We start from the raw sequence: 27135 nt of genomic DNA on the forward strand, positions 1-27135 counted from the left end.
GTTTTTTGAGACAGGGTTTCGGGGTTTCCTGTATAACAGCCCTGGCTGTCGTGGAACTCACTCTGTAGACCAGGCTGTCCAGGAACTCAAAGATCTGCCTGCCTCTGCCTCATGAGTGCTAGGATTAAAGGTGTGCCTCACCACTGCCCTGTGAAGACATATTTTCTAAAAGACATTTTGTTTATAACCATGGTATAATTAGCACTTTAATATATTTCCTTTTATATGATGGGGTTGTCTGTTTTAATCTTTCACAAGTCTGTCGGTTGGTACAGGTGTGGCATTTATAGCATTTCTCTCTTCAGCCCAGGATGCAGGATGCAGGATTCCGGCTTGAATAGGAGCTATATGTAGTGCTTTAGCAGCCTTCAATCTGCAACATCTCCAAAGCATCCCTTTGCATATCTCATGAAAGTCATAGTTTGAAGGTCAGAGTTATTGCTCATTTAAGAAAATGGAAGGTCTGGGAATTTGGCTCAGTGGTTAAGAGCACTGGCTGCTCTTCTAGAAGCCCAGGTTAGTCATCTGCACCTCCAGATCCAGGGGATCCAATGCCACCCACGTAATCATACACATAGTGCACACACATGAAGGCAAAAACATTCATACACATAAAAACAAAATGTGTTGGGGCCTTTGAATCCACTGGGAGAAACCAGAGACTTAGACTCAACTCAAATTTAGATTAAATATATTTATTCTTTCTGCTGGCAGGACAGCAGCCTTAGAGCCAAATAGCACGCTATACAGAAGTGGGGTTAAGGTAAGGCTTTAAAGAGGACATCGGAAAGGTGTGCATTACAACTCTCCATGGACTCCAGAGCTGGGCGGGAGAACTGTTTTACTTCCCTCAGTTTTTTTCTTACTTTCCTGCTATATAGTCATAAAAAGAGCATTTCATCCCTTTCCCACAGCTATGAGCAAGTTTTACAGACGCAAAAGCAGCTGTTAATACCTCCCAGCCCATTATCCTATTCTTCTCTCACCCACAGGCCACTGGAATCTCCAGGCATTCCAGAGTGATTAAGGGATGCCTGGCTCCACGTTAAGTTTCTTTAGTCATCACAGGGGACCTGTGTAAATTATTACTCAGGTCTGAGCCCGCTAATGGCGGGGATACAGCAGTTCATTTCTGGGCAGGCAAAAACACAGTGCTATCAGGTTAGGGCTGGCTGTCACATCCCCACAAATAACACAAATTTAAAAGACAAGGAAATGGACCAATACTAATTTGGGCTTTGTGTGATGTTTTCCCCTTCAAAATTAGGTTCATATTCTTCATCTTCTGAAGAACACCATGTAAAACACATTCTTCTTTAGCACAAACTTCATTATTATCGTACATCAACAAAATGGTTGTAATGATATATCACAACCATGATGGAATGGATTTATGAAGAATAGAAAGGGAGTAACGCTGAAGTGTATTTCCATCCTTAGGAATACAGGACTCCATGTCTATCTCCCCCTGTAACCATGGCTGGCTCTGATCACCGCAGTCCGGTCAGTCAATGTACAAGCAGAGTTTTTCCTCTGCGATGAATAAGCAGCCTAGGGGAAGATACCAAAATGTTTTCCATGAAGTTTTCCGCTCCTATTTGGCGTCTACTGATACCCCCTGAACTGTGTTTACTGTGGTAGCTGCCGAGTGACAATTGCTCAGAGTCCACATTCTCCCACGTTGACCTGTCTGCGCTTGGCCTCCCATTGGAAGCAAGAGGCCTGCTTTTTTTTTTTTTTTTTTTTTTTTGGTTTTTTTCAACACAGAGTTTCTCTGTGTAGTTTTGGTGCCTGTCCTGGATGTTGCTCTGTAGACCAGGCTGGCCTCTACCTCCCGAGTGCTGGGATTAAAGGTGTGCGCCACCACTGCCCAGCCAAAGAGGCACCTTTCTTAATTTATGTAGTTGTGCATTATATAAAAAAAAAAAGCTCAGAAAATCCTATTTTTTTTTTTTCAGTTTTACATACAATTCATTACGTCCTTTAATGATTTTGGTACTCAGATGAAAGCCTCTTCAGGCTGACAAATAAGTCCTAGTGATATTCTGACATTACATCATTTGATGATATGAATTTCACCATAAGTTCTTCCAGGCTCAGCTGGCATCTTGTTGCTCCTTGAACGGATGGCTAGCATCTCTTCTGCCTCTACCCTTCACCTCCGTCTTCAGTTTGAATGTATGCCTAACCTTATTCTGTCTCGCCATTGGCCAAACAGCTTTATTTATCAACCAAAGAGAGCAACACGTACAGCGTACAGAAAGATATCCCCCAGCACATACGTCTGTGTACCATGTACATGCCTGGTGCCTGTGTAGGCCAGAAGAAGCCAGCCGATCCTCTCGAAGTGGACTCCATGGACGTTTCTGAGCCATTATGTGGGTGCTGAGAATCAAATCTGGGTCCTCTGGAAGAGCAGCCAGTGCTCTTAAATGCTGAGCCATCTCTCCAGGCCCCAAATTTCCCTTTTTAAAACGAGTTATCAGTCAGGCTGCCTAAATTAGGAAAGCTACGTTATAATTTACCACATGCAGTCTTGGATTAAGTACCTGTAATCTAAGGAATACTGAACACAGAAAATAATAAAACCCAAATGAACCTGGAAAGGGATGGCATCCCATGTTCTTTTCCTTAGCCGGTCTAAGTCCCTGTAACTGGAAAGCAAACAAAGCAGGTCTTCGTGGCGGCAGAAACAAAAACAGACAAGAAGCACGGAGCAAAGGAGTCTTGAGGAGAAAGACTACTCTATGCCGGAAAAAAACAGACGTGGAGACAATAGGCAGAAGAAGCAGGCACTGAGACCCAGCACAGCCTGCACCTCCTCTAGCTCCGCCCCCCCCCCCCCCCCCGACCCCCAAGCAGGCTGAATCCTCTTTGCCCCCAGTTGTTAAGAATGCCTAAGGCAGCCTGTGTCTAGCACCCCCACCCCTCACCCCCCTTTGAAAAGACACCTGAATTGTTAGCTTGTAGGCCCCAAATAGTAAAGAAACATGATGGAATTCCATGGTCTCAACACGAGAAAGACGAGTCCCTATGTCTTACCGCACACATATTGTACTGTGGATGCCAAGAGACGTCGTCTGGAGCTAGATTTGACTTGCTCCAGCTCCTACGCACGGGTTGTTGCTAGAAAAGGAGTCCACTATGCTATTTTGTCTCACTTGAGCATAACCTAGGCTTCTGCTGTTTCTTGCTGAGTTTAATAAACTCACTCATTCAAAACCAAAAGTACTGCTATCATGGATCATTCTTGGCTCTGTACAAGAGCTGGAGCCCGTGATTTTCACGGATAATTCATGCTCCAGGGGTGGAAGTTACTCCAGCTCTCCTTTTCTCCCCAATAGTGGGTGCTCCGTAAATTAGGCCAAAGACCAGAAACAGATTTTTCAAAAGTAAAATTAGTGCTATATTACTCAGTGGCATTAGCAGTGAACTCATTGATAAAATGTATACTAAACAAGATGGGATTTGACACAACCATGCATATTTCAACAAAATATTACATAAGCCACAAATATGTGCTGTGAGCTATGTGTAATGTCAAATGGTGTAAAGACATATTAATGAGTAAAAGCAAACAACAGAAACTGGTTTTTAATAATATTTTTAATCCAACATATCCAAAATATTAGCATTTCAACATTAATTAACTCGTCATATTTCCTGGGCTCAACAATCAGTACAATTAATGGACTACACTGATGGTGTAAGTCTAAAATGTTCCAGAGTTACTTCCTGCTGCTGCTTCCACACACCCTAAAACAGTAAAGTTCATAGTCTGCTCCTTTCACTGCACTCCAGGTTCAGTCTCCAAAAAGTCTGTGTGCAGCAATTGTGTTAGAAGTATTCTTCTAATATCCATTAGAACAGAACAAACTAATTTCCTTGGAATGTTTCTCTCTACATTAAAATGAGCCTTTCATCTTGTGACTAGATTTTCTAAAAGAAAGAAAAGTGCTAAACTATAATGGTTTTTTTTGTTTGGTTGTTTTATTTTTGAAATAGGGTCTTTCTATGTAGTTCTGGATGTCCTGGAACTCTCTATGAAGATCCAGGTTGGCCTTGAACTCACAGATATCTATTTGCCTCTGTCTACAGAGTGCTAGAATGAAAGCTGTGTAACACCACACTCAGCTCAAAAATATCGAATTTAATGAAAGTTAAAGAACAAAATAACTATAAAGCACTTACTATCATTCTTAAGTTTTAAGTTTAATACTTAGCAACACACACACACACACACACACACACACACACACACACACACGAGAGAGAGAGAGAGAGAGAGAGAGAGAGAGAGAGAGAGAGAGAGAGATTGTTTGATGCCTTTTTATGTTTCTTCATATTTGTGTATTTGCACATCATTTACCTTGAATATGTTAAAAGCCTTAACTACCCTTCCTATCGAATTAACACCCCAGAAACAGTCTGGCTCTTTTTATTCATCATCCGGGACTCCGGGTTGTTGTCTCTGCTCCACTCCTGGACTCTGTTAGTGCTGGACTTGTCCACCTACTCCAGATAATACATAAGAGGAAGTTGAATAGATCGATAATAGAAAGGCGTGTGTTCTGCTGAAGTCACTGCAGAGTCACAGAAGAGACTTGTCCCCACTCAGGACATCTTTCTTGGCCTCTGAAGTCCAGCTCCATCTTCCAAAAAGACACTTTTTCCTAAATATCAAATGGATTAAGACCTCAGTTAAACAACAACATTTCTTAGTTTTCTGGAGCTCAATTTAATTTCTACTTTTAGAAATTGGGAAAGTCAAATCACATATTCTTCAAGGGCAATGTTAGTAATCAAGAAACTGAACTTTACCCTTTAGGACTACAAGTAGTGCTTAACAGATCTCTGAAGACACTGCACTGGGTATCAGAATTTCTCAGGGGCTGGTTCAGGTCCCTCATACCCTGATTTCTGTCTTAAGGGCTTGCCGATTCCTCGGGGTCCATTTCCTTTTCTTTCTTCTTTTGAAAAAAATATTTTAAACTTTTTATTGCATTCCATTTGTCTTATAAGTGCTAATGTGGGCCTGTGGAGGACAATTATTGGGAGGAAGGTGTTTTGTTTTGAGACAGGGTCTGATTAGTAGTTCTGAACGTCCTGGAACTCACTATGTAGATCAGGCTGGCCTCAAACTCGCAGAGATCAGCCCACCTCTCTGTGTGCTGGGATTAAAGGCATACGACACTATACTCAGTATAGTGTATAAAACTCAGTAGTTTTCTCCTTTTAACATGTGGGCCTTGTGGACTGGATTCTTGGCAGCAAGTGCCTTTACCCACTGAGTCATCATGCCAGCCCCTGCGCTCTTCTTCCAGAAAAATTTTTCTAATTTTCTAGTGATCTCATTGTCTCCAAATGCTATGCCTTTCTGAAACTCAATTGAAGCCTTTGGGAAATCAAATCCAGAAGATTCAAGAGCCAATTCTTTTTCATCTCCCACCACCTTTGGGTCGTGTGTGTGTGTGTGTGTCCCCCCTCCCTCCCCCCCGCCCCCGCCCCCGCCCCCGCCCTCGCCCCCAGACAGGGTTTCTTTGTGCAGCAGCTTTGTAGATCAGGCTGGCCTTGAACTCAGAGATCTGCCTGTCTCTGCCTCCCAAGTGCCGGGATTAAAGGCGTGCGCCACCACAGCCCAGCTGAGCCAATTCTTTTTACCTTATTCTATGTTTTCCTGAGGGAACCCAGTATGCTCCAGCTGAATGAAAGAAATGAACAAATAATGTATGATATATGATATCAGTCTGTACTTCTAACTCATGGCTACAGGCATTGTCATGTAAGAGGGTGGGTTGGATTCTGAGAGATGGGAATGAGCTTGGAGTCTGGTATCAGAGTGTTTCCAGCTGCTGGAGGTTCATGCTTTTCCCTGGGGGCATCTAAAAAAGCCCAAGCACTCAAAAGAAAACAATCAGTACTCTAAAGGACCAAGGAGGAAATCCCAATTAGAGCCTTTCCCCAAATTCTGCTCCATAACCTTTCCTCAACGTGGACTTTTTCTTTCCTTTTTTTCTTTTTTTTCTTGAGACAGGGTTTCAAATATCCCAGGCCCAGGAGGATGACCTTGAACTTCTGATCCACTAGGCAGTGCTGGGGATAAAACCCAGGGCTTCACACATGCTGGGAAAACACTGTACTGACTCTTACACCCCCAATCCTCCATCTCACATTGTTAATATGTTTCTGTTACTCGGAAAGTCTTTTACACAACCCCAGGTCCCCAGTCTTTTCCTATTTTAGTCTCTCTTCACATGACAGCCAGAGTAATCTAAACGCCAAGTCTAGACCTGCTTCTATGCTGCTCAGTCTAGTCACAGCGACCCGGTGTATTCAAGATGCTATCCACATTGTGTTGCGTGGCTTGCAGTCATGTCCACCACCCGCTTCTGCTCACCATAGTTATACCTGACTTTTTGGAAGTGACGCCAGCACGTCTTGGTGACCTTCCTTTCCTGCCTGAACATGTGGTTTGAGGTTGGCCTGCAATAAGATTGTCCATTTGATGACAATATGTACTGTCAGGCAGAATTCAAGTCTCAAATTCTAGTCAAAGTATTCCTCTGTTCACTCCCATTTCTAAGCTCTTGTCCCTTGTGTTAGAATCATTGGCTAGTTAACAAGTCCCCACTACATGGTGATTCTCTTAAATAGGAATTGTTCTGGATCACTGAATGACCAGTACAAAGGGCTGTGCACAGACATACAACTATCCCTAGACACTGCAAAGAACAGTAGCTCGTGTCTAATGCTTTCCTTCTGTCGCCATTCAATTAGATAGCCATCTTGGGAATGTCTTTGAAAGTTGAAACTGGGCCATTGAGATGATTCAGTGGATCAAGGCACTTGTAGCACAGCCTGGTGATGGGAGCTCAGTCCCTGAAACCTGGAACCCACGTGGTGGAGGGAGGGAAGAAGCTCCCCTGACCTTGACACACATGCCATGGCACACATGCCCAGGCACACATCATGCAGTAATAATATTAAAAAACCTATTAAAGTTGAGACAGGACTGAGGATGTAACTAAATGGCAGGGCACTAGCCTAACATTTGTAAAGTCCTGGTTCAAACCCCAATCTCACAAATACACAAATAAGTAAACAAACAAACAAACAAATAAATAAATCAATGCCAACCAGCACAGATATTTAGAGCCAGGTGTTTCTAACTTGGGTGATTGGAGGGTGAGAAATAAGCACACTCTACAGTCACGAGGGCTTAAATCTAGTCTTTGCTGAGGGACTTCAGGCAAATTTGCTAACGTTTTTCTGCTCTGGTAGCTTATAAGAGCTTGACAGTAATTCCTGTATCATAGACTTTTTTTCAACAATGTATTTTTATTTTATCATTCAATTTAAGATGATTTTTTCCAATTAGACTTTCTCCGAGGTATCTGTAAAATAGGAAATATGTAATGAATGTACCCAAAGAGTCATGTATGCCTCAGTGTGTGAGGTTGTTGTTGTAAAGAGGCGCAAAGGAAGACCCAGCTCCTGCACACCCTTTGCAAAGGAAGACGCCCAGCTCCTGCACACCCTTTGCAAAGGAAGACGCCCAGCTCCTGCACACCCTTGCTGCTGTTTGCGGCTGGAGAAGGTGTAGGTTCCTGCTGTCCTCCCTTCCGGATGCCTTGTTGTTTGGCCTAAGGGCTTCATGTCCTGATGGTCCCCTCTGACAAAGACGTGAATACACAAAGAGTTGATTTGATGAGGCACAAATAAAAAGAAATAGAAATGAAGTGTAAGCTTTGGTTTCCCTACTTGGGCATTTTGCAGTTCCTATCATGGTCTATGATGTAGAGACAAGAAAAGGGCTTCAGCATCCTGGCCATCTCCTCTGCCTTCCCACTTCCGGAATACCATCCTTCAAGGTCAAACCGCTGCTGTGCACTTAGGGTGAGTCTGCCCTTGCAGCCCTGAAGCAGTGCTGTTTGACTGGTCGCATCGGCCAAGCTGCGATGGATCTATGCAATTGAAATTTGGTTTTGCCAGCTTCCCACCGCTCATACAGAAACCAACAGAGTAAGAAGAGCAAGTCTCCATGAACACCAAGTGGAGGCAGCAAGTGGAGAAGCTGGTAGATAGGAATTGGCCTACTTTGATCCTGGAGGGAACCGGCCAAGAACCTCCCTTTCCCAGACTGAGGAATGACTTTTCAGGTCTGATAGGCTGGATCTTCACCAGTTAGTCTTGTACATTAAACTGACCAAAAGAAGGGTGGGGCTAAGCCATTGCCAGTTTGGGGGGGGGGGGACTGGGGCAACTTTCAAAAGAAAGTGGTGTAAATAGCAACACACAAGAGATGACCTTCACTCCCAAGAACAGACTCAACGCAGATCAGATTACACACAAACACCCCCAAGAAACCAGAGAAACAAGCAGTAAGAACTGAAAACTTACTGTCTCTATGGGATTAGACAGCCAAGCTCTTCTTAGAGCCCTAATAAAGGAAGGCTGAGGTGTAAGATCAACCTATCTCCTCCCGAAGATGCTTGTTACCTTCCTGCCATGGCCACTCCCCAAATGGGAGGCTATGCCCTTGTGGAGCTCACAGTTATACAGGGAGGTGTGGGTGGGAAACGGAATCAGAGTTTCTACTCTGTTCCAGGAGCTGTAGTCCCATGCAGCCCCATTCCCTACCAACACTAGATGACACATTAGTGGCCTACCTTCTTGGAAGATTTAGATGAGGACACACAGAGGGGACACCTACAGCTTTCACTTTTGATCTGGGATATGTTTGGTATATAGAATTGGAAGAGATTGAGGCTCTTCATTGCAATCGGACAGGGACCGTGGACTATTTCTTGTAAGTATGATATCTTCGGGGGCGCCCTGGCTCCCGATTCCTTGGAGTTTTTGATTTTGTACCAATACAGAATGAAGGTGCCCATGGTCTGACAGGGTCTCTCCCCACAGAACCCTGCACAGTTGGAGAGGACATCCCAAAGCCAAGACTACTACCTGCCTTAGTGGCTTCAGGTATAGGGGTACTCTGAGCAAAGGGGACCAGAGAGGGGGCCCCAGCCACAGTCTTTCTTGCAGTGACACTGACCAGAGGTGTGATCTGGCTAGGAAGGCTCTGCATGTTCTGGTTCCAGCACTGTACAAAGGGAGCCAGGGTGCTTGGGGTCTCACTCTGTCTTACACAAGACGTGCTCCTTTGTGGGGCAGCCATAATGACATCAGGCTCCCCACAGTCCATCGGGGTCACCAATCCTCCAAAAGCAAAAGGTCTCGGGGCTGTGCTACCAAATACTGAGCTGTAGGCCCCGCTCTGGTGGTTCTGTCTGACAACCCCCAGGGTGGTTGAGCTAGCTTTACTGAATGGAAAACCAGCTAGAGTGCTGCCCAAACCTGGCTGGATGCTGCCGGAAGTGTGGATAACAGAGGCTGAAGATGTCAACCCCCCAGAAGCTGGCAGTGTAGGCTTGCTGAGGGCCATTTGAGCAGGAGGCAGCGTCTGGGTTGGGGACACAACTGAGTTCCCTGGAAGGAAAGAGGTACTGAAGCTTGGGACGGGAGCTAGTGGAGGAGAGCATTGCTTCTGCCTCTCTGTGGCCCCGGGTGAAGCCTGGGAAGGACTTCTTTGGGATGGTGGCAAAGGTGACTTTGGGCTTGACCCTAAAGATGTCGTGAGTGCTGAAGTCACACTGGAGACGCTCGAGGTCACGGTACGCTTGTTTGTGGACGGTAAGCCTGAAGCTGGTGGAGGTCTGCTCGGCCCCTTCAGTTTAGCAGTGCTTCTGAGAGGGGATATCTGGATGGCACTAGTGAGGACCTGGCTGAAGATGGTGACTGTGTGTACAGTGGGGGCTGTAGGGTGCTGGCATGGGAAAACTAAATCGGTGGCTGAGGAAAAACCCTGGGAAGTGCCAAGCAGTAAAGTGTGGCAAGAAGGGACAGAGTAAGAGTTGCCCATGGTGCTAGTCACTATGTTCAAGTCCACACCAGGATCTCTGGATGTGCTGGCTGTAATGGCAGATGTAACCATAGAGGGGGCTGTGGCTAGGCCATGGAAGAGATGGGCAGAAGCAGAAATCAGTGAAGGAGGAGAGGCCTGCTGGGTGGACACAGGAGCTGTCACCGGCATAGTTTTAAGTGGTTCTATACTGCCAAAGATAGGCTTGCAGGTGGGCCTTAAGATGCTCGGAGTTGTGGAAAGAGAAGAGCTTGATGATGCTCCAGCAGCCATGACAGAAATTCTGGAATATGAGGAGTCTCTCACCTCACTATTGTGTACAGGCCCCAGAACAGGTCTTAATGCTGGGTGAGCAGACGTCTCCACAGGAAGTACAGATGCAGGAAGATGGAGAATTGGGCTACTCACCACCCTAAGCAGAGTGTTTTGTGTGGTAGGTGCGGTGGGGATAATGACAGACGAGTGTGGGGGTGCCGCAGACCTGTGAGCCTGAGGGACTGAAGATAGCCAGTTGGAATCAGTGACTGGCGATGTGGGAGAACTTGGAGACACCTGGATGGAAGCAATTGAGGGTTTTGAGTCTGAGGAGATGCCTTGAAGGTGCTCTAACTGTGAGCACCCATGTGGAACAGGCATGTTCTCTGAGCTTCCCAGCTGAGGACTCATGTGGGTACTGACTACTGTCTCAGAGGAAGGCGGACTGAGAGGCAAGGGAGGCTGGACACTAGCCCTGGTCTCAGGAATGCAGTCTGTGGCGGTCCCAGTTGTAGCGTCTGTGGTTTGGTTGCACGGCCCAGTTTGGCTCTCTAAGGTCAGGTCCTCTTCAGTGACAACGCAGCCTTGCTGGCAAGGTGTGGTCAGCAGGTCCCTAGGAGCAGATGACAGTGGAGGAACCACCCAGTTCGGCTGCCCGGAGATGCTGGGTGTGACTAAGGGGTGAGAATTAGGACTTCCCCCTGTCTTTTTCAGTGGCCATTCTGGAGTCTGGACTGATGTCCTGGAAAAATGTCTCTTCCAAGACTCTGAGAGATATCTGGAAGAACTGTAAGAGCTGGTAATAGCGTTTCTTGTAGTGCTGAGGGGGCCGCGTGTGCATATGCTAGCCAAGAGGGCCACGGAGGAACAACTGGGCCTCTTCCGTTTGTGATCTGAGCTCTGGGCGTGGAGGCTCCTTTTCAGAGACCCGGGCCTGGCCACAAACGAAACGGTGGCCCCGCTTTTCAACAGGGGCTTAAAGGCGGACCACGGGCTGGCGGAATTCCTTTTGCCGTCCGAGCCGTCGGGGGACAGCGGCTCTTCCCACCTGGCTCTGCCCTTCCTGCACTCGAGGAGGGCCTGCAGCACCGGGTCCCTTCCACACCCGCCTGGTGGCTCCTCCGAGGGTCCCGCAGAGTTCACCACCTTCGAGGAGGCGGAGAACGAGGGCCGCGGCCTCCGCTCCGGCGGCGAGATCTTGACCGTCACCGGACTCCAGGTGGCCCTCGGGTGCCGAAGGGACCAAATATTCCGCCGGAGGTAACTTTCCCACCAGTCCGAAGGAAGCGAGCCCATGATGGGGTTCTGCGGCCTCTTCATGGGAAAGCGCCTCCAGGCCTCGCTGACGAAGGCGGCGGGATTGGCGGGGTCCCAGTCTGGCGGCTTCCGGGCCGGCCTGTGCCGCCGGGCGGGCTGGGCGCGGTGGACGTGCTGCACCCGGTGGACCTGGTAGAGGGGCCTGGCCGGTCGGCGGGGGGCGGGCTTCTCCCGGGCGTCTGCGCGCCCCTGGCCCGGGGACCGCGGCGACGACCCCGCTTTGCCCAGGTAGCTGCCCATGCGGAGAGGCGCGGGTGGACCGTCGCTTCCAGCCCGCTTTCGGCTTCTGGGGTTTCGGAGGTCGGCGGAGACGGCCGAGTCCAAGCATCCGCGGCTCGAGTGACGGTTGGGCCACGGGTGCAAGAAAAGCGCGAGGGTGCCAGGGAGCTGGGGACACGCGAGCCTCGGCAACCGTGTCGGCCCGCCCTGGGATCTGCGGTCTGAGCGCGGTACCGGCTTTTTCCAGGGCGACGTGGGCAGAGCTCAACCGGGCTCGGTGTCCAGCATCCAGCCAGGACCGGGCCCTGGACCTGGAAGCGCATCCGTCCGCGTGCCAGTTCCCCACCCTCTGAGCTGGGAGCGACTCTGCGCGATTTGAATCCTACAGAGTGTTTGGGGAGGGCAGGGGCGGGTGGGCTCGAGAGTGCATGCGACACAATAGCACCGATGGAACTGTGCAGGCAGGCCACAGGGCATTGTGAGCTGTCAGTGGGAAAGGCAGCAGCCCACCTTGCAGACGGAGGTGATATCTCTCGGTTCCATCAGTGCCTCCGGGCGGCCAAACCCAGGTTTGTAACCTTGATGTTAAGCTGAACCCTGGCAGGAAAGGGACAGTTAGAAGACACTTAGTGCTCTTCACTATCATATCTTTTTTTTTCACTTTCAGAATTAGTGTGTTGAACAGGGAAAAGCTAGAGAATGTTTCACTCTACACTCCAATACTAGCCAATGGCATGGATTTGCCATCAAAGAACTCTGCCAGGCCAGGTATGAGCTGGAACCTTACCTTTCACCAAAGACAAAACAAGTAAACACGCCAAAACCCCAGCTAACCATCACCCCCGCGCGCACACACAAAACAAACAAACAAACAAACAAACAAACAGTACGACAAGCAAGATGTCCAAGCCTGAGGATCACTTGGTGGAAGGAACAAGCTGACTCCCACAAGTTGTCCTCTGACCTCCAAATACACAATAGCATGCTCCCACACAGACCCCAAACAAAACGTAATTTTTAAATATAGTTGTAATTTTTGTTTGTTTTGGTTTTTTAAGACAGAGTTTCTCTGTGTGACAGCTCTGACTGTCCTGGAACTCGCTTTGCAGACCAGGCGGGCCTAGAACTCGGAGATCTGCCTGCCTCTGCCTCTCGAGTGCTGGAATTAAAGGTGTGTACCACCACTGCCGGGCAATATAATTGTAGTTTTTAAAATTTTAACTGAAGTGGAGAGACTCCACATGTACACACATGTGTGCACACACATTCAATCATACAGTGCACTACACACACAAAGTTACTAGAGGATATTCAGAAAATATAGAAATTATAAACATCTGTATATCTAACAATAGAGCATCGACAAATATTAAACAGTTCTAGAAGATCACACTGAGATGCCACTAGTCATGTAAACAGGGCAAGAATAAAGAGGGGTGAGTCCAACAATGATGTGTCTCCAAGAAGCGGTTTCGTAGAGGAACTGGGTGAGGGTAACTGAGGCGCAGGTTGTATTTATGATGAATCCTGGCTACGCACAATTGTCAGAGCTCGCCACAACCACAATTGTGGGATTCTGTTTCTATGAAAGAGAGTGGGTAAATCCACAGAAATGATTGCTGGTTGCTTAAGGCTGGGGCAAAACCAAAGTGAATTAATAGAAAGGCCAGAGATGTATCAGCTAACTGGGGTGGGTTGTGTGGTAGTGGTGTTTTTGTTGTTATTTTTTAAGTAGTAAAATTTGACTGATGGGATTTTTGCTTTTCTTTCGAAACATGACATTGCTATGTAGCTCAGACTGGCCTGGAACTTGTGATGATCTTGCCTCAAGCTCACAAATGGTGGGATAATAAGTGTGCACCATTGCACTCAGCTGCACCGAAACTTCTTTAACCCCTTATAATGGGGGTTAGAATTACATTGTTTAACTTGAAAATGTGGGAATTTTATGGTTTTCATTTTGTTATCAATTTCTAATCCCATTCTGGTTAAAAATCAGTAACTAAAAGAATGTGCAGCGTGAATATATATAAATATATATAAAATCAACCAGTGTAATCAAACTGAGTGCCCAGAAAAAGAATCAAATATTTGTGGGAAAAGATGGTACCAGGCAGTAGTAGGAACCCAGGAGATCTTTCCAATAAATACTATTGTATCCTTTGAACACTTCCCACAGGAAAAATAAAGCAGGTCCTTTATTTTACATAAACAAAAATCAGTGTGTAAAAGATGAAACAAATCTTGCAGAAATTAACACGAAAGGCAACAGTTCCTTAAACAGGATACTGAATATGCTAACCAAAAAGGAAAATACTGAGACTTTGAAAATAATTCTATGTTAGGTTATATTTAAAAATAATATTCTGTTTCATAAGACATTAAAGAAGGTTGAAAGTGAAGCTGGAGAGCGGGGTGAGTTTTAGCTGAAACCAGTTTCTTGTTAACGAGCTATGCAGGGCACTTAGAAATGGTCCTCAGTAGAGGGGGACCTATAGGAAAAGCACAGTACTTGGGAGAAAACTGTCCAGATCATCAGCAGACAAGCAAAGGCCCTCAGCTTCGCTGTTAATCAAGGACATGCATATTAAACACACTACACCACCACCATATACCTGGGAAAACGGCAAAATCAAAACAAGTGTAAGTTAAACTAGGCTTAGTGGCACATGCCTGTAATCTTAGAACAGACAGAAAGGTCAGACATTTAAGACCATCCTCCTGGCTTATCTTCTAGAAATCCAATGTTAACAAACATTTATAACTCCAGTTTCTGGGGGATCTGATATCCTCTTCTGGCCTCTGCGGGCTCATCTGAGGTGGTAGACCCACAGACACAAAATCATCCAGGCAAAATACCCATACACAGAACAGTACATTTTTTGAAAGATCATTCTTGGTGCACTAGCCTGGGCTACATGAGACCTGTCTTAAAAGAACCGAAAGCAAAGTAACAATACAATGAAAAAGTTGAAGTCGTGAGAGACACTTGGAAGTCTGTGTAGTATCTCTTAATGCTGGGCCTATTTCCAGCAGTGGCAGAGGCAGAGAGACACAACCAAGTCCACAGTTCCCTCTCAGAGGCCTCCATTAGGGCAAAGCTGGATCTTTGGCTTTACCATAGAAAAGAATTTCAGAATAGGCCAGTATGAAGCAGAATTAGAGCTGAAAGGTCTTGGAAGTAGGGACACTGAGGCAGATTGTTGGGGCTAAAAAGTTTAATGGAAGAGCTATTAATTCTATGGACAGAGAATAGCATAGCAGGGGTTCTGGGGAGAAGCAATCCCACTGGGGAGAGTCAGGGTCCCTTATAAACTAAAAGGCCAGTAATGTAATGTTAGGTCAGGACTGCTGCTCAAGCTTCAATGTCTGTATGAGTTCTCCTCTCACAGATACCAGCAGGCACCCCATCGACAGGTGGATCTCTGTGAGTTCCAGGCCAGCCCGGTCTACGTAGTGAGTCACAACCCAGCCTGGTCTACACAGTGAGTCACAACCCAGCCTGGTCTACACAGTGAGTCACAACCCAGCCTGGTCTACACAGTGAGTTCCAGGCTACTGTCTGTTAGATGTTGTCTTTGAATCTCTAGCTAACAGACTTCTGGGTACCTGGAAGGGGTGTTAGTTGCAACACATTCTTGCTCCCCTTCTCCTTCCCTGCCTCTGGCTGGGGAATCAAGTCTGGCTGCACACTCCCTGGAGAGCTGTAAGATCCAACCCCAGGCTCAGCCACTAGATTCTCTTCAGAGCCTTGCCATGCTGTCTTTGTGATGCTCAGGCCTGAACTCCCCCAGAGCCCCCTCTATGCTGTGGTCTGTCTGTCTGTCCATGGAGTTAATAATTCCTGAACTCCTCCAGAGTCCACACTATGCTGTGGTCTGTCTGTCTGTCCATGGAGTTAATAACTCCTGAACTCCCCCAGAGCCCACACTATGCTGTGGTCTGTCTGTCTGTCCATGGAGTTAATAACTCCTGAACTCTCCCAGAGTCCACACTATGCTGTGGTCTGTCTGTCTGTCCATGGAGTTAATAACTCCTGAATTTCTTACCAACAATCCATCTCAGTGTCTCTTTGAACCCCACATATGAGACCCGTCAGGAGTTTATTGAAAAACGTTTTTACAATTGATTTTTAGACAAGGGGATTAGATAGTGAGAGATGCTGGGGGTGTGGTGGGGGCCTAGAGCTCAGACTGGGGGTGTGGTGGGGGCCTAGAGCTCAGACTGGGGGTGTGGTGGGGGCTGGCAAGACAGCTGAGAACTATGAGGTCAAAGAGCGGCACCTCATTGTCTTTATGAACAGCCATATATATGATTCAGGTGAGTTATGAAGTTATTATCTTTAACCATTTATTTAAGTGGTTGCTAAGGAATTTAAATGAAATCACAAGGTAGTTCCTGGGTAGCAACTAACAGGATTACCACTGAGAAGGAACAACTACAGACCACAGGAATCCAGGAAATTAGGTTATCACTTCTGTAGACTTAATGGTTTTATTTGTAAAACTCCTAGAAACTGTCTGGGAGAGGGAGGAGCCCCTACCCAAGTCACATATATTCAAGCCTTAACTCTGTTTATTGCTATTTAAATTTTTATTTTTTGTTGTTTTTTGTTTATTTGGTTTTGTTTTGTTTTGTGTGGGGGGGGTTGTTGTGTTATTTTTTGTTTTTGTTTTTGTTTTTTTTTTTGAGACAGAGTGTCACTGTGCAATCCTGGCTGGGCTGGAACTTGCTGTGGAGACCAGTCTGGCCTCAAGTCAGAGGAGATCTACCCGCCTCCATCTCCCAATAGCTAGGCTAAATGGCATATGCCAGGCAGCATGCTTGGCTATTTCCACATTTTTATTTGAAAATATTTCTGTATAAAAGTAATTGTGTGGTGGTGGCACATGCCTTTAACCCCAGCACTCAAGAGGCAGATGCAGGCAGATCTCTGAGTTCAAGGCCGGCCTGATCTACAGGGTGAGTTCTAGGACAGCCAGGGCTACAAAGAAAAACCCTGTCTCAGAAAAAAAAACAAAAAGACAAAGAACAACAACAGCAGGAAATAAGGAAGAGAGGGAGGGAGGGAGGGAGGGAGGGAGGAAGGAAAGTAATTCTACTTCTGTGTTGGCAACCTTCACAGCATTTGCAACCTTCCTTTTGCTGGAAAGCATGATTCTCAGCTGGTAGAGGCTTCAGACTCCAGAGAGGGACTCCTTTGTCACCCCACCTCATAATTTTCCCTTAAGTTATTAGAGAGCTCAGCTTCCCCACGGGAAGTAGGAAAGTATACAAGGGCAGGAACACCAGCAGGTACCAATCGTCATTCCACTTTGCTTTAAAGGGTATCTTCCAGATCTGGCCCCTGGCCACCAATGTTCCACGTCTCTTTCATACACAAAACACACCATCTTCCAGGAATGCTAAAGGTTTCAGAAACAACCTTTTAAATCCATTCAGGTGTTCACGGGACACTGAAATGTACAATTCCTTCAATATTCGTTGTCAGAAGTAGAAACTTATTGCATAAGGAAGGAATCCAGGACACCTGGGCATGAGTTTGAACCTCTGAATACCAAAGTCAGTTTGGAGCCCTACCGAGGAAACCACATGGTTCCTATAAGGGACCTAGAAATATGTGCAGCAAATACCATGATGGCTGGGTAATACAGCAAATGCATTCTTGGATTCAGGAAAAACAGCTAAGGAGGTAACTGAAATTCCACAGGATTTGGTATTCATTTTGTGGGCTATTACTGTTTACTGGAAGCCCAAGAAACCATGTTCTCAAGAACTATAATGTCATCAAAATGCTTTGTATTTACCTATAGTTTTGTAAGTGGTCATGTTCACATGAAGGAGCCAAGTGATTGTCTTCAGTATATCCTTATAAGATCCTCAATATGTGTCTGTCCACGGAGCACCCAAAAAGGACATTTTTGATGACAACAAAAAACAACGATGAGAAATGGAAAGCAACTAGTTGAGAACAATAAAGCTGTTTTGTTTGTTGTTTTCAGATACAATTTAAAAAAAAAAGCAAGCCGTTAAAAAGAAAGGTATCACAAAAATACATGGAATGTGCTATCTCTTTCTAGGTGAACATTGGTTGAGTGAATGTTTGAGATTTATCTTGCTGGACACTAGAAAGGAAAGAAACTACATACACAGTATGTGGTAGCAGCTCAGATGACTTCTGAAACTTTCCTGTGGAATGTTGCTGTTGCTAAGAGACAGGGAGGAACGACACCACGAAACCGGAGGGCTAAAAATTGTGATTTTTAGGGCTGGTTGGTTACAAGTCTGACTTTTCCAGGTCCTTCTGTAAGAGGGCTTTGTGCTAAAAGGTCATAGCAGAGGATGGTTTCGATCCATCGACCTCTGGGTTATGGGCCCAGCACGCTTCCGCTGCGCCACTCTGCTAGCACACTAAGAAGACTTCTATTTCACTCTCTAATGGCCAACATCGCTTTTCTCGTTTTCTGGCATTCTAGTTTCTTTTCTTTTGCTGGGATGGTTTCTTCCGAGTCTCCACCGCACAGATTCGAAACCCACCGTTGCTAACTCGGCCCCAGGCCTCCTCCCGGTCGGTGCGCCGGGTACAGAGCCACGCGGCCTTCTCACTAGTTTCTGCTTAAGTCTTACAGGCGATCGTTGTGCTAAAAAAGTTTACATTTGGTTTCACGGGCACAGGGTTTCCAAAACAAACAAACAAACAAACAAACAAACAAACAAACAAACAAACAAACAGATTCCCGATTCAAATGCGAACGTGGCCAGGGCAATTTCAATCGTATTCCGCGTGGGGTAGTTTCGACACAGACAAAGAAATAAGGTAACCAGCTTCCTCTTGCTTCGGCTTCTGTCGGGGACCAGGGCTTTCAGGAAGGCTGTGGATCACAGGTCTGTCTTGAATCCAGTCACGCGTTTCCAGAGCCGTGCAAACCTTGGTCTCTAGCGATGGGAGGCAGCCTGTTGCCATTAAGCTGTTTTATCTTTTATTTCATTTTATTTTTATGTATTGCTTTAGTTTATTCTGCGGTGCTTCTCCAGGCTCACAATAAAGTCGGCTTCTGCTCCGCCGGTAGTGGAAGCCCCAAGAACTCCGACTCCGCCCCGTCCGGCCGCCCCACTGCGGTGAGCGAGCGCCCCCTGGCGGACCCACATAAACGCACTGGTCTGTTTGTAGCCCCTGGAGGTTCTCTTTCCCGGGCAGTCTCTCCTGGAAGTCTGGGCCTTCTTGCTGTTAGGATGGCTCATCTTCCTCTCTGGGGAGATTTCCTCAAGCCAACACTAGACAGCATGAGCTTGAATTCTGACGTGTCTGTCAAACTTGGGAGGGAGAGGCCAGAGACAGGGACTCAGGCAGACAGGAAGGCAGTCTGGGTCTCTGGAGTTGTTCTGAACACCAAGACAGCTTCGTTATCATCTTCCATCCTCTCATCTCTGACATCTTAAGAGAATTCTTCAAATTGAGTCACACAGAGGCAAATCTCGGGATTGGAGAGATGGTTCAGTGGGTAGCAGCACTAGTTCCTCTGCTCTTCTAGAGGTCAAGGTTCAGTTTCCAGCAACCACGTGGTGGCTTACAACCATTTGTAATGGGTGTGATGCCCTCTTGAGGTGTGCAGGTGCACATGCAGTCCAAGGACTCACATACATAAACGGACCTATTGTCAAACTTTTCTGACTGCAACCTGGAGTCAGAAAGACGTTAAATCACACCAAACAAATATTTATCTCCATGTATATTTGTGAGACCGAGATGCCAAACCCAGCAAGTAATATTTGCCTTTAAATAGTTATGATTTCTTTATGAGTGCTGCCCTGCATGTGGGTATGTGCCTGGTGCCGGGAAGGACCGAAGAGAGCTTTTGATCTCCGGAACCTGGAGTTTCAGGCGGTGTGAGCCACCATGTGGGTGCTGGGAACCGAAAGCTATTGTGGCCAACGAGCCATCTCTCCAGTCTTCCTTCACCAAGTAATACTTTACCTGTGGAGTTTACTCTCGTCCCTGTTATTATTCTGTTCCGTTTCTTTCATTTCATTATCAGCACACCAGTCCTGAAGGGTGGAGAGAGAGCTCTGTAGTTAAGGCTGCTCTTGCAGGAAACCCTGCTTGGGTTCCCAGCGCCAATATCCACACAGGCTCACAGTCACTTTGCAGTTCCATACTCTGGACTCCAAGGTTATCCACACATGTGTAGACACAAACACATACACATAATTTTAAATTATTTTTCAAAAACTAATAGGATCTCACCATGTAATTTCAGGTAGTCTAGAACTCACTATATACACTGAGCTGGTCTCCAATTCACAGAGATTCACATGCCTCTGCCTTCTCAGTGCTGGGATTAAAGGTGTGTACCATCACTGCCCCGCAAAAAAAGAAAAAAAGAAAAAAAGTGGGGTTTTTTGTTTTTGTTTTTTTAAAGATACCAGTTATGACCATTTTAATATTGGTTTTATGTCATTCGCTTTGGCGTTACAAGCTGGTTTGAAAGATACTGTCACATATAGAACGGTATTTGAGATGGATGGTCCTCCTAGAGTTAGATGATTCGTGAAACATGCTACCTTCCCCCAAATGGAAGGACAGAAAATCCAAGTCTTGTATTTTAACATAGCAGGTATGTAAATGTTTTTAAAAACAGCTTACTCTAGAAGTGAAGCTCTTCCATGATCTGTAAGCTTTCCATAGTGTGTGTGTGTTCCTCATGAAGGGCACATAATTTAAAACTGATATTATACTTATCTCCTTGGAAGAGAGTGAAAGGCTCACTATTTCAGTTATTGATTTCCCTAGCTTAGGAAGAGAAGAATTATAAGTGCCTGAACAGGGACTTGAACCCTGAACCCTCAGATTAAAAGTCTGATGCTCTACCAATTGAGCTATCCAGGCCCATATAGAAATGGAATCAACAACTACCAACTTCATTGGTAGAATAATTCTTATACTGGAAAATGATGGAGTCAATCTGTAACTGTGAGGGCTGGTTCACTAAGCATTTGTTCACAGGTTCTGTAGGTAAGCCTACGGAGCAGGAATGTGAGTGACACGGAAAAACTAACCCTTCATTGTAAACCATTTGTGGAAGAGGGAAATGAACAGAAGAAAACAATGGACTGCTTTGATGAGTATCGGTAGTTAAATCTGCCACCATCGAACCTGATTACTGGACACCAAGAAGCAAACAGAATGACACAAGGAAAACAAGAAAAAACTAAGAGAAGCAAGAAGCAACCAGGGACGACATGGTGTCTGAGGGGCCTGAGAAAGACTCTTCAACAAGAACGGTACAGTGAGTGTGCGGGGCCCTACCTGCCCTCTCCACTGCTCTGGGTGCCCCTCTCCTGAATGAACGTGGGCACAGTTGGTGTATTCACTGGGCATCTACCATTTTTTCTCATAAAGGTGAATTCGGAAGGAGACAGTGACTTCATTACAGGAGTCAAAAAGCCATGCCAATGCTTTCCAACATCTTTTCAGAAGAGAGAAGAACAGCTGTGGCTGTAACTCAATGGTAGACTGCTAGCCTAGAACATATGAGACCCTGTGGTTGATCCTCCAGAAGTCCATATACATAAACAGGAACAAAAAGAGAAAAGTACCCACCTCATACACACTTTTTTTTTTTCAGTTGTTGAAGATTGTTAACCAACCCTCATCTATTTTTATTTAAAGTGTTGTTCTGTGATTCAAATAGAATTTCATATGAGTGCAATGTTGTGGAGTATTCCTTTACACTGTGTAAATTACACTATGATTAGTTTAATAAAGAAGCTGACTGGCCAATAGCTGGACAGGATAAGATTAGGTGGGAAAACCAGACTAAGGACACTGGGAAGGAAGAAGAAGGTCGGAGTCAGAGAGTCACTAGCCAGCCGCAGAGGGCATAGGAGATGAACACGCTGTGTTAATAAACATAATGCCACATGGCAGAGCATAGATAAGAAATATGGGTTAATTTAAAATGTAAGAGTTAATAATAAGCCTGAGCTATTGGCCTATCATGTATAATGAATAGTAAGACTCTCTGTGGTTATTTGGGAACTGACTGCTGGGACAGGAAGATTCCACCTACACAGTGTCACTCTGTATTTTGTTTCTTGATTTTCCTACCATATTCCTTTGCATCAAATATAGTCAGTTCTCACATACACAGACAGATCCAGCAACCATAGATTCAAACAACCATGGGTTGAAACATTTCTAAAAAATCATTGTACTGAACATATGAACTGTTTGTTCATTAATTCCTAACAGTGCAGTATTCAACTACTTACAAAGCATTTGTATAGGATGTAAATACAAAATGTATAGGAAGCTGCATGAATCTATTCTACCCACTCCTCATGAGGTCCTAATGACAAACCAAAGTACAATTCACCATCTGGGCATCAATGACTTTATTGGGTCTACTAACATTGGACAAGGGGCTGCCTACAGGAACATGGGCACCAAAGCAGGTGTGCTGGAGACCCTTTACCCAGCATTCATGATGGCTTCCCCCTCGGCTGCTTAGACAGAGCCCTTTCCTGACCAGTACACCTTCCCCAGTCTGTATACTCTAGCCCTTCCCCAAGACCTTTAAGGCAACAATCTTGGTGGCACTGCATAGAAATGACTGGGAAGACTGGCTGGAAACTCAAGAGGTCCTAGTGATGCTCTTTCCCTCCTTCTTTGAGAGACAGTCAACAACCTGTAGCCCAATCATGATGGACTCTTGAAAGTAGTCATGACTGACGAGATGAAATGAAAATGGGGGCTGTTTTGCTTGAATGAAAGTGCTCTACAACAGGTCCACACACAAGTGCTATGATATTTTATAAGGAATTCTGAATAACCACAAATATAGTATCTGCTGCATTTCTGTTGTAAAAGTAATTCTAGGACAGGCAAAACGGCTCAGCAGGTAAAGTTCTTGCTGTGAAACCCCGATAACCAGAGTCTGGTCTTACATAAAAACTGGAGAGACAAAAGCTCACAAATTTGTCTTAGGACTTCTATATGTGTTTCATGTGCACCATGGCACATGTGCCTGTACACACACCATGCACACACACACACACACACACACACACAACTAAATAAATAAATAAACAAACAAACAAATAAAAATATGCTAGTCCAAACTGAGTGGTACAATGTGAAACATAACCACCAGATTTTGAATACTTTGAAAAACATATGAAGTATCTAATTAACAAATACTGCTGTTGCTCAGGACTGGTGTGAAAAAGAAACTTATTGAAGGCTACAGGGCAGGGATCAGCAGATTGGAAGTAGTCAGCTGGGTCCCAGACCTACCTTCCTCAGCACGGCCCCCACTGCCCCACTGTCCCATTGCCCTACTGTCCTCACTGCCCCACTGTCCCACTGTCCCCACTGTTCCCACTGCCCCACTGCCCCACTGTCCTCACTGCCTCACTGCCCCACTGCCCCAATGTCCTCACTGTCCTACTGTCCCCACTGCCCCCACTGCCCCCACTGCCCCACTGCCCCCACTGTAGCCCCCACTGTCCCACTGTCCCCAGTGCCCCACTGCCCCCACTATCCCCACTGCCCCCACTCTCCCATCATGCCACTGGTCAGTTTTCTATGCTACCCCACAAAGTCTGGGAGAGCATAGCCCTTAGTATTTGACATGATATCAGGCACACTCAACATGTGATGAAGGAGCAAACCAGGGCAGGCTTTTCTATGGAAATCCTGTAATGACATACCTTCCTGGCTACATGCTTTCTCTGCTCTCAAAGTATGTCTGAAGATAAAAGTACAAGTATGATCAGAAGCTGAAAAGTAGTTGTTAAAGCAGAGTCGTTTTGTTAGGGAGTCAATTGTACATTACAATGATATTTCTGTAGACTTTTCCAAATTTAAGGTTAGTGGGGACAGACTATCCTCCCAGGAACAGTCTAAAAGAACAAAAGGAGGTGGAGGAAGAGAAAAGGACGGACCAGGAGAAGGCAAGCTGGTGCAGTGGTTCCTATAATCCTATTACTGGGAAGGTGGAGGTAGGAGCGCTGTCAGTCTGAGACCATCCTCTACATAACTGGTTCCAGGACAGCCTGGGCTACATGGTGGGAACCTGTGACAGAAACTGAAAGAGAAGGGCTGGATGTGGTAATGCATGTCTTTAATCCCAGCACTCAGGAAGCAGAAGCAAGCGGATCTCTGAGTTTGAGGCCAGTCTGGTCTACATAGCAAGTTCCAGACCAGCCAAGATACGTAGTGAGGTAGGAGTTATTAGCCTAAATTTCATGGCCTACATGTAATTGAAGGCCCAATTTTGTGTGTATATGCAATCTGTACAAAGAGTGTGACCACCGCCACAATGGGTTGAGAACCAGGGTTATAAGAGAAGCACCTATTTGCTAAGTTGTAACAGCCGAACGTAATTTTAGTAAATTAAAGAGAGGGAATGAATCGCTACTGTTAAATCAGGAAACTTGGATGTTTGGGTAATAGTCAAGTTAACTCCTAGAGAGAAGGAAGAGGAAAAATCATCTTTGGCTGACTTGTGTACAATGCAAAGTCTGTACTTTTATTAATGTTACCTTTACAATGTTACATATTTTCAGAGCAAGGGGACCAGACACCAATAAAAATGGCTCAGGTGATCCAGCATCCAAAACAGCTTCAAGGCTGCTGACTGAGATGATCCAGCCTCACAGAATACTCTAGTCAGGACTTGACCATAAACCTAAATTTTCTCAGGGTCCCCGAAAGATCAGCACCCCCAATCAACAGGAAGTAGTCTAGAGAACTACACCCACATTCCCCCCCCAAAAAATGGGGATGATTTTTTGTTATATGTTTGAGCAGGTAAAATATACATCAGGTGTCTCGTAGTTTTTTTAATTTTTATATATTTTTTTAATGTGCATTAGTGTTTTGCCATGGTTTTTAGGTTCCCTAGAACTGACATTACAGACAGTTTTTTAAGCTGCCATGTGGGTGTTGGGAACTGAACTCAGGTCCATCTGGAAGAGCAGTCAGTGCTCTTAACCACTGAGACAAGGAAAATTCTGGGAAGAGGAAGGCTGAGTCAGGAGACGCCAGCCTGCTGTCCAGGGAGCAGCATGTAATAGTACACAGGTAAAGCCACAGAAAATGTGGTGACATATAGAGTAACAAAAATGGGCTGAGTTTAAGTGTAAGAGCTAGTCAGTAGGAAGCCTGAGCTAATGGCTGAGCAGTTTTAGTTAATATAAGCCTCTGTGTGTTTACTTGGATCTGAGTGGCTGTGGACCAGGTGGGACACAGGAAAACTTCTGGCTACACAGACAAAATATTCATACACATAAAATGAATCTTTTGAGCTCGGTGTGGTGGTACACATATTTAACCCTAGCACTCAAGAGTCAGAGGCAAGTATGGAGTTTGAGGCCAGTCTTGTCTACAGAGTAAATCCCAGGACAACCAGGGCTACACAGAGAGAATCTGTCTCGGGGAAAAAAAAAAAAAAAAAAAGAAATTATAAATCTTAAACAAAAAGCACTTCATTAAATGCACATGCTGCCTTTGTCACCAGGTAGGTTCCTCTAACATGGCCACATTTTGACCCCTTTAGACTATTTTCTCTGTTCTTTTTCATGCCATCCTTACTCTGAGCCCCTTAAACTTAACCTGTCTCCCTAAAACCCAGTTGTATAGTCTCTGAAAGGGAAAACAAAACTATACAGCATCTTTATCACTTAGTGTGGTGGAATGAAATGTCCCCTGTAGCCTTAGGCATTTGAATATTTGGTTCCCAGTTGGGGGTTCTGTTTGGATAGTTTAGAAGGTGTGGCCTTGTTGGAGGAAGTATGTCACTGGGGGTGGGCTTTGAGGTTTCAAATCCATGTGCCATTCTCAGTTCACCCTCCCTGCTTCCTGCTTGAGATTGAAGATGCGAGCTCTCAGCTGCTGCTCCAGTGACTAGGCCTGCCGCTTCCCCACCATGACGGCCTCTTATGCTCTGGAACCAAGAGCCCAAATAACCCCTTTCAAATTTGCCTTGATCATGGTGTTTTATCACTTTAAAAAAAAAAAAAAAGTAAGTAATACAATCGGGGAAAAAATTCCAACCCTGACAGCATAGGGGTCACCAAAAGCACACTTAAAATATAGTGAAAGACTTGTCACTCCCATTCATGTGTTCCATCTATCTAGAAGCCCCCAGTAATCACCATCTTTGGGATGAATTTTTCCAGAGTTTCATACACACACACACACACACACACACACACACACACACACACACACAGACTGTTACACCTTTCATTTTTCTTAAACAGGGTCTTGCTATGTAACTCAGGCTGGCTAACAGCAGTCTTCCTACCTCATCCCAAGCCCCACTCCAAGTGCTGATATCACAGGAGTAGGCCACCATAGTTAGTGGCCTCTCTCCTCCTCCTTCCTCTCTCTCCTCTCTCTTCTCTCCTCTCTCTCTCTCTCTCTCTCTCTCTCTCTCTCCCTCTCTCTGGCTGTATTAGTAACTTTTTCACTCAGTAGATTCTGGACCTCTTTCCACATCAGTCTTAATTCTTCTTCATAATTGTATACTATAGATCTCTAGGAAAAAAACATGTACTTTTTGTGACTTTCAACCATGTGACTATACCTATTTAAAAACTTTAATGTTCTGAGAACTTGTGGAACAATCTTTATATACTGTATTGTATTGCTCTCATTGTTAATAAAAAGGTGATTGGCCAATGGCTAGTCAGGATTTTCCAGGCAGAGAAAATCCTGAGAAGCAGCAGCACAGAGTCAGAGAGTCTCCAGCCAGACAGAAAGGAAGCAGGACATGCAGGAGAGATAAAAGATACAAGCCTTGAGGCAGCACATAGATTAATAGAAATGGGTTAATTTAAGTTGTATGAGTTAGTTAGTAATAAACCTGAACTATTGGCTGAGCATTTATAATAAGTCTCTGAGTGGTTATTTGGGAAGTGGCTGGCAGAACAGAGCTGATCATGGTCTGGATGAAAGACTCCACCTACAAGAACTCTATTGGCAGATTATATCTATCCTTCCTGGAGCAAATGCCCAGTCAGTGCAGGCTGAATACATCCTAGACCTTCCTTGGAATTTCTTCACTCAACTCACAGCTGTAGCCTCCTATTTTCTGACTTACCTCTTCGTTGACTCTTCTCTGTGGTTCTTGAATTCCCCAAAAGTTCTGTTTCCAACACCTCTCCTCCTGCTCTCTAGCCTCTCCTGCTGAGACTTAAACCCTTGCCTCTGTGTAGTCCCACATCTCCACATAGACCTTTCTCAGTCAGTTAATGTTCCTTCCTAGGGGTCCCAATCCAGTGCAATATTCTGTTGGCACCACAACCAACATGCCTAACAGGGAACTCATCTTTAATCCAGCCTTTTCTACTGACTGTAGTGATACAGTTACCACCTATGGAGCTTGATCAGGTTCCTCTTCTCAGCCAGTTAA

At 45.5% G+C, this 27135-nt stretch overlaps 1 protein-coding gene and 2 non-coding genes across 5 annotated transcripts; all 3 read right to left on the minus strand.

Moving 5' to 3' along the window:
• Positions 1-4315: 4315 nt before the first annotated feature.
• On the minus strand, positions 4316-11860 carry Pom121l2 (POM121 transmembrane nucleoporin like 2). Of its 3 annotated transcripts, none has more exons than XM_059263324.1 (2): positions 10404-11741; positions 4316-4673 (listed from the first exon to the last, which is right to left on the minus strand). In XM_059263324.1, exons 1-2 carry the CDS (start codon positions 11732-11734, stop codon positions 4592-4594), a joined length of 1413 nt encoding a protein of 470 aa, XP_059119307.1. In that variant the 5' UTR covers positions 11735-11741; the 3' UTR covers positions 4316-4591. The 3 variants fall into 3 exon arrangements, with proteins under 3 accessions (XP_059119307.1, XP_059119306.1, XP_059119304.1); XM_059263323.1 differs by having other exon boundaries at positions 10229-11741; XM_059263321.1 differs by lacking the exon at positions 4316-4673 and having other exon boundaries at positions 8577-11860.
• Positions 11861-18046: 6186 nt separating this feature from the next.
• Positions 18047-18118, minus strand: Trnam-cau (transfer RNA methionine (anticodon CAU)). Its single transcript has one exon. It is a non-coding gene; the product is annotated as a tRNA-Met (tRNA).
• Positions 18119-20527: 2409 nt separating this feature from the next.
• Trnak-uuu (transfer RNA lysine (anticodon UUU)) lies at positions 20528-20600 on the minus strand. Its single transcript has one exon. It is a non-coding gene; the product is annotated as a tRNA-Lys (tRNA).
• Positions 20601-27135: the final 6535 nt, after the last annotated feature.

This window comes from Peromyscus eremicus, chromosome 5 (assembly GCF_949786415.1).
Source record: "Peromyscus eremicus chromosome 5, PerEre_H2_v1, whole genome shotgun sequence".
Taxonomy (NCBI): Eukaryota; Metazoa; Chordata; class Mammalia; order Rodentia; family Cricetidae; genus Peromyscus; species Peromyscus eremicus.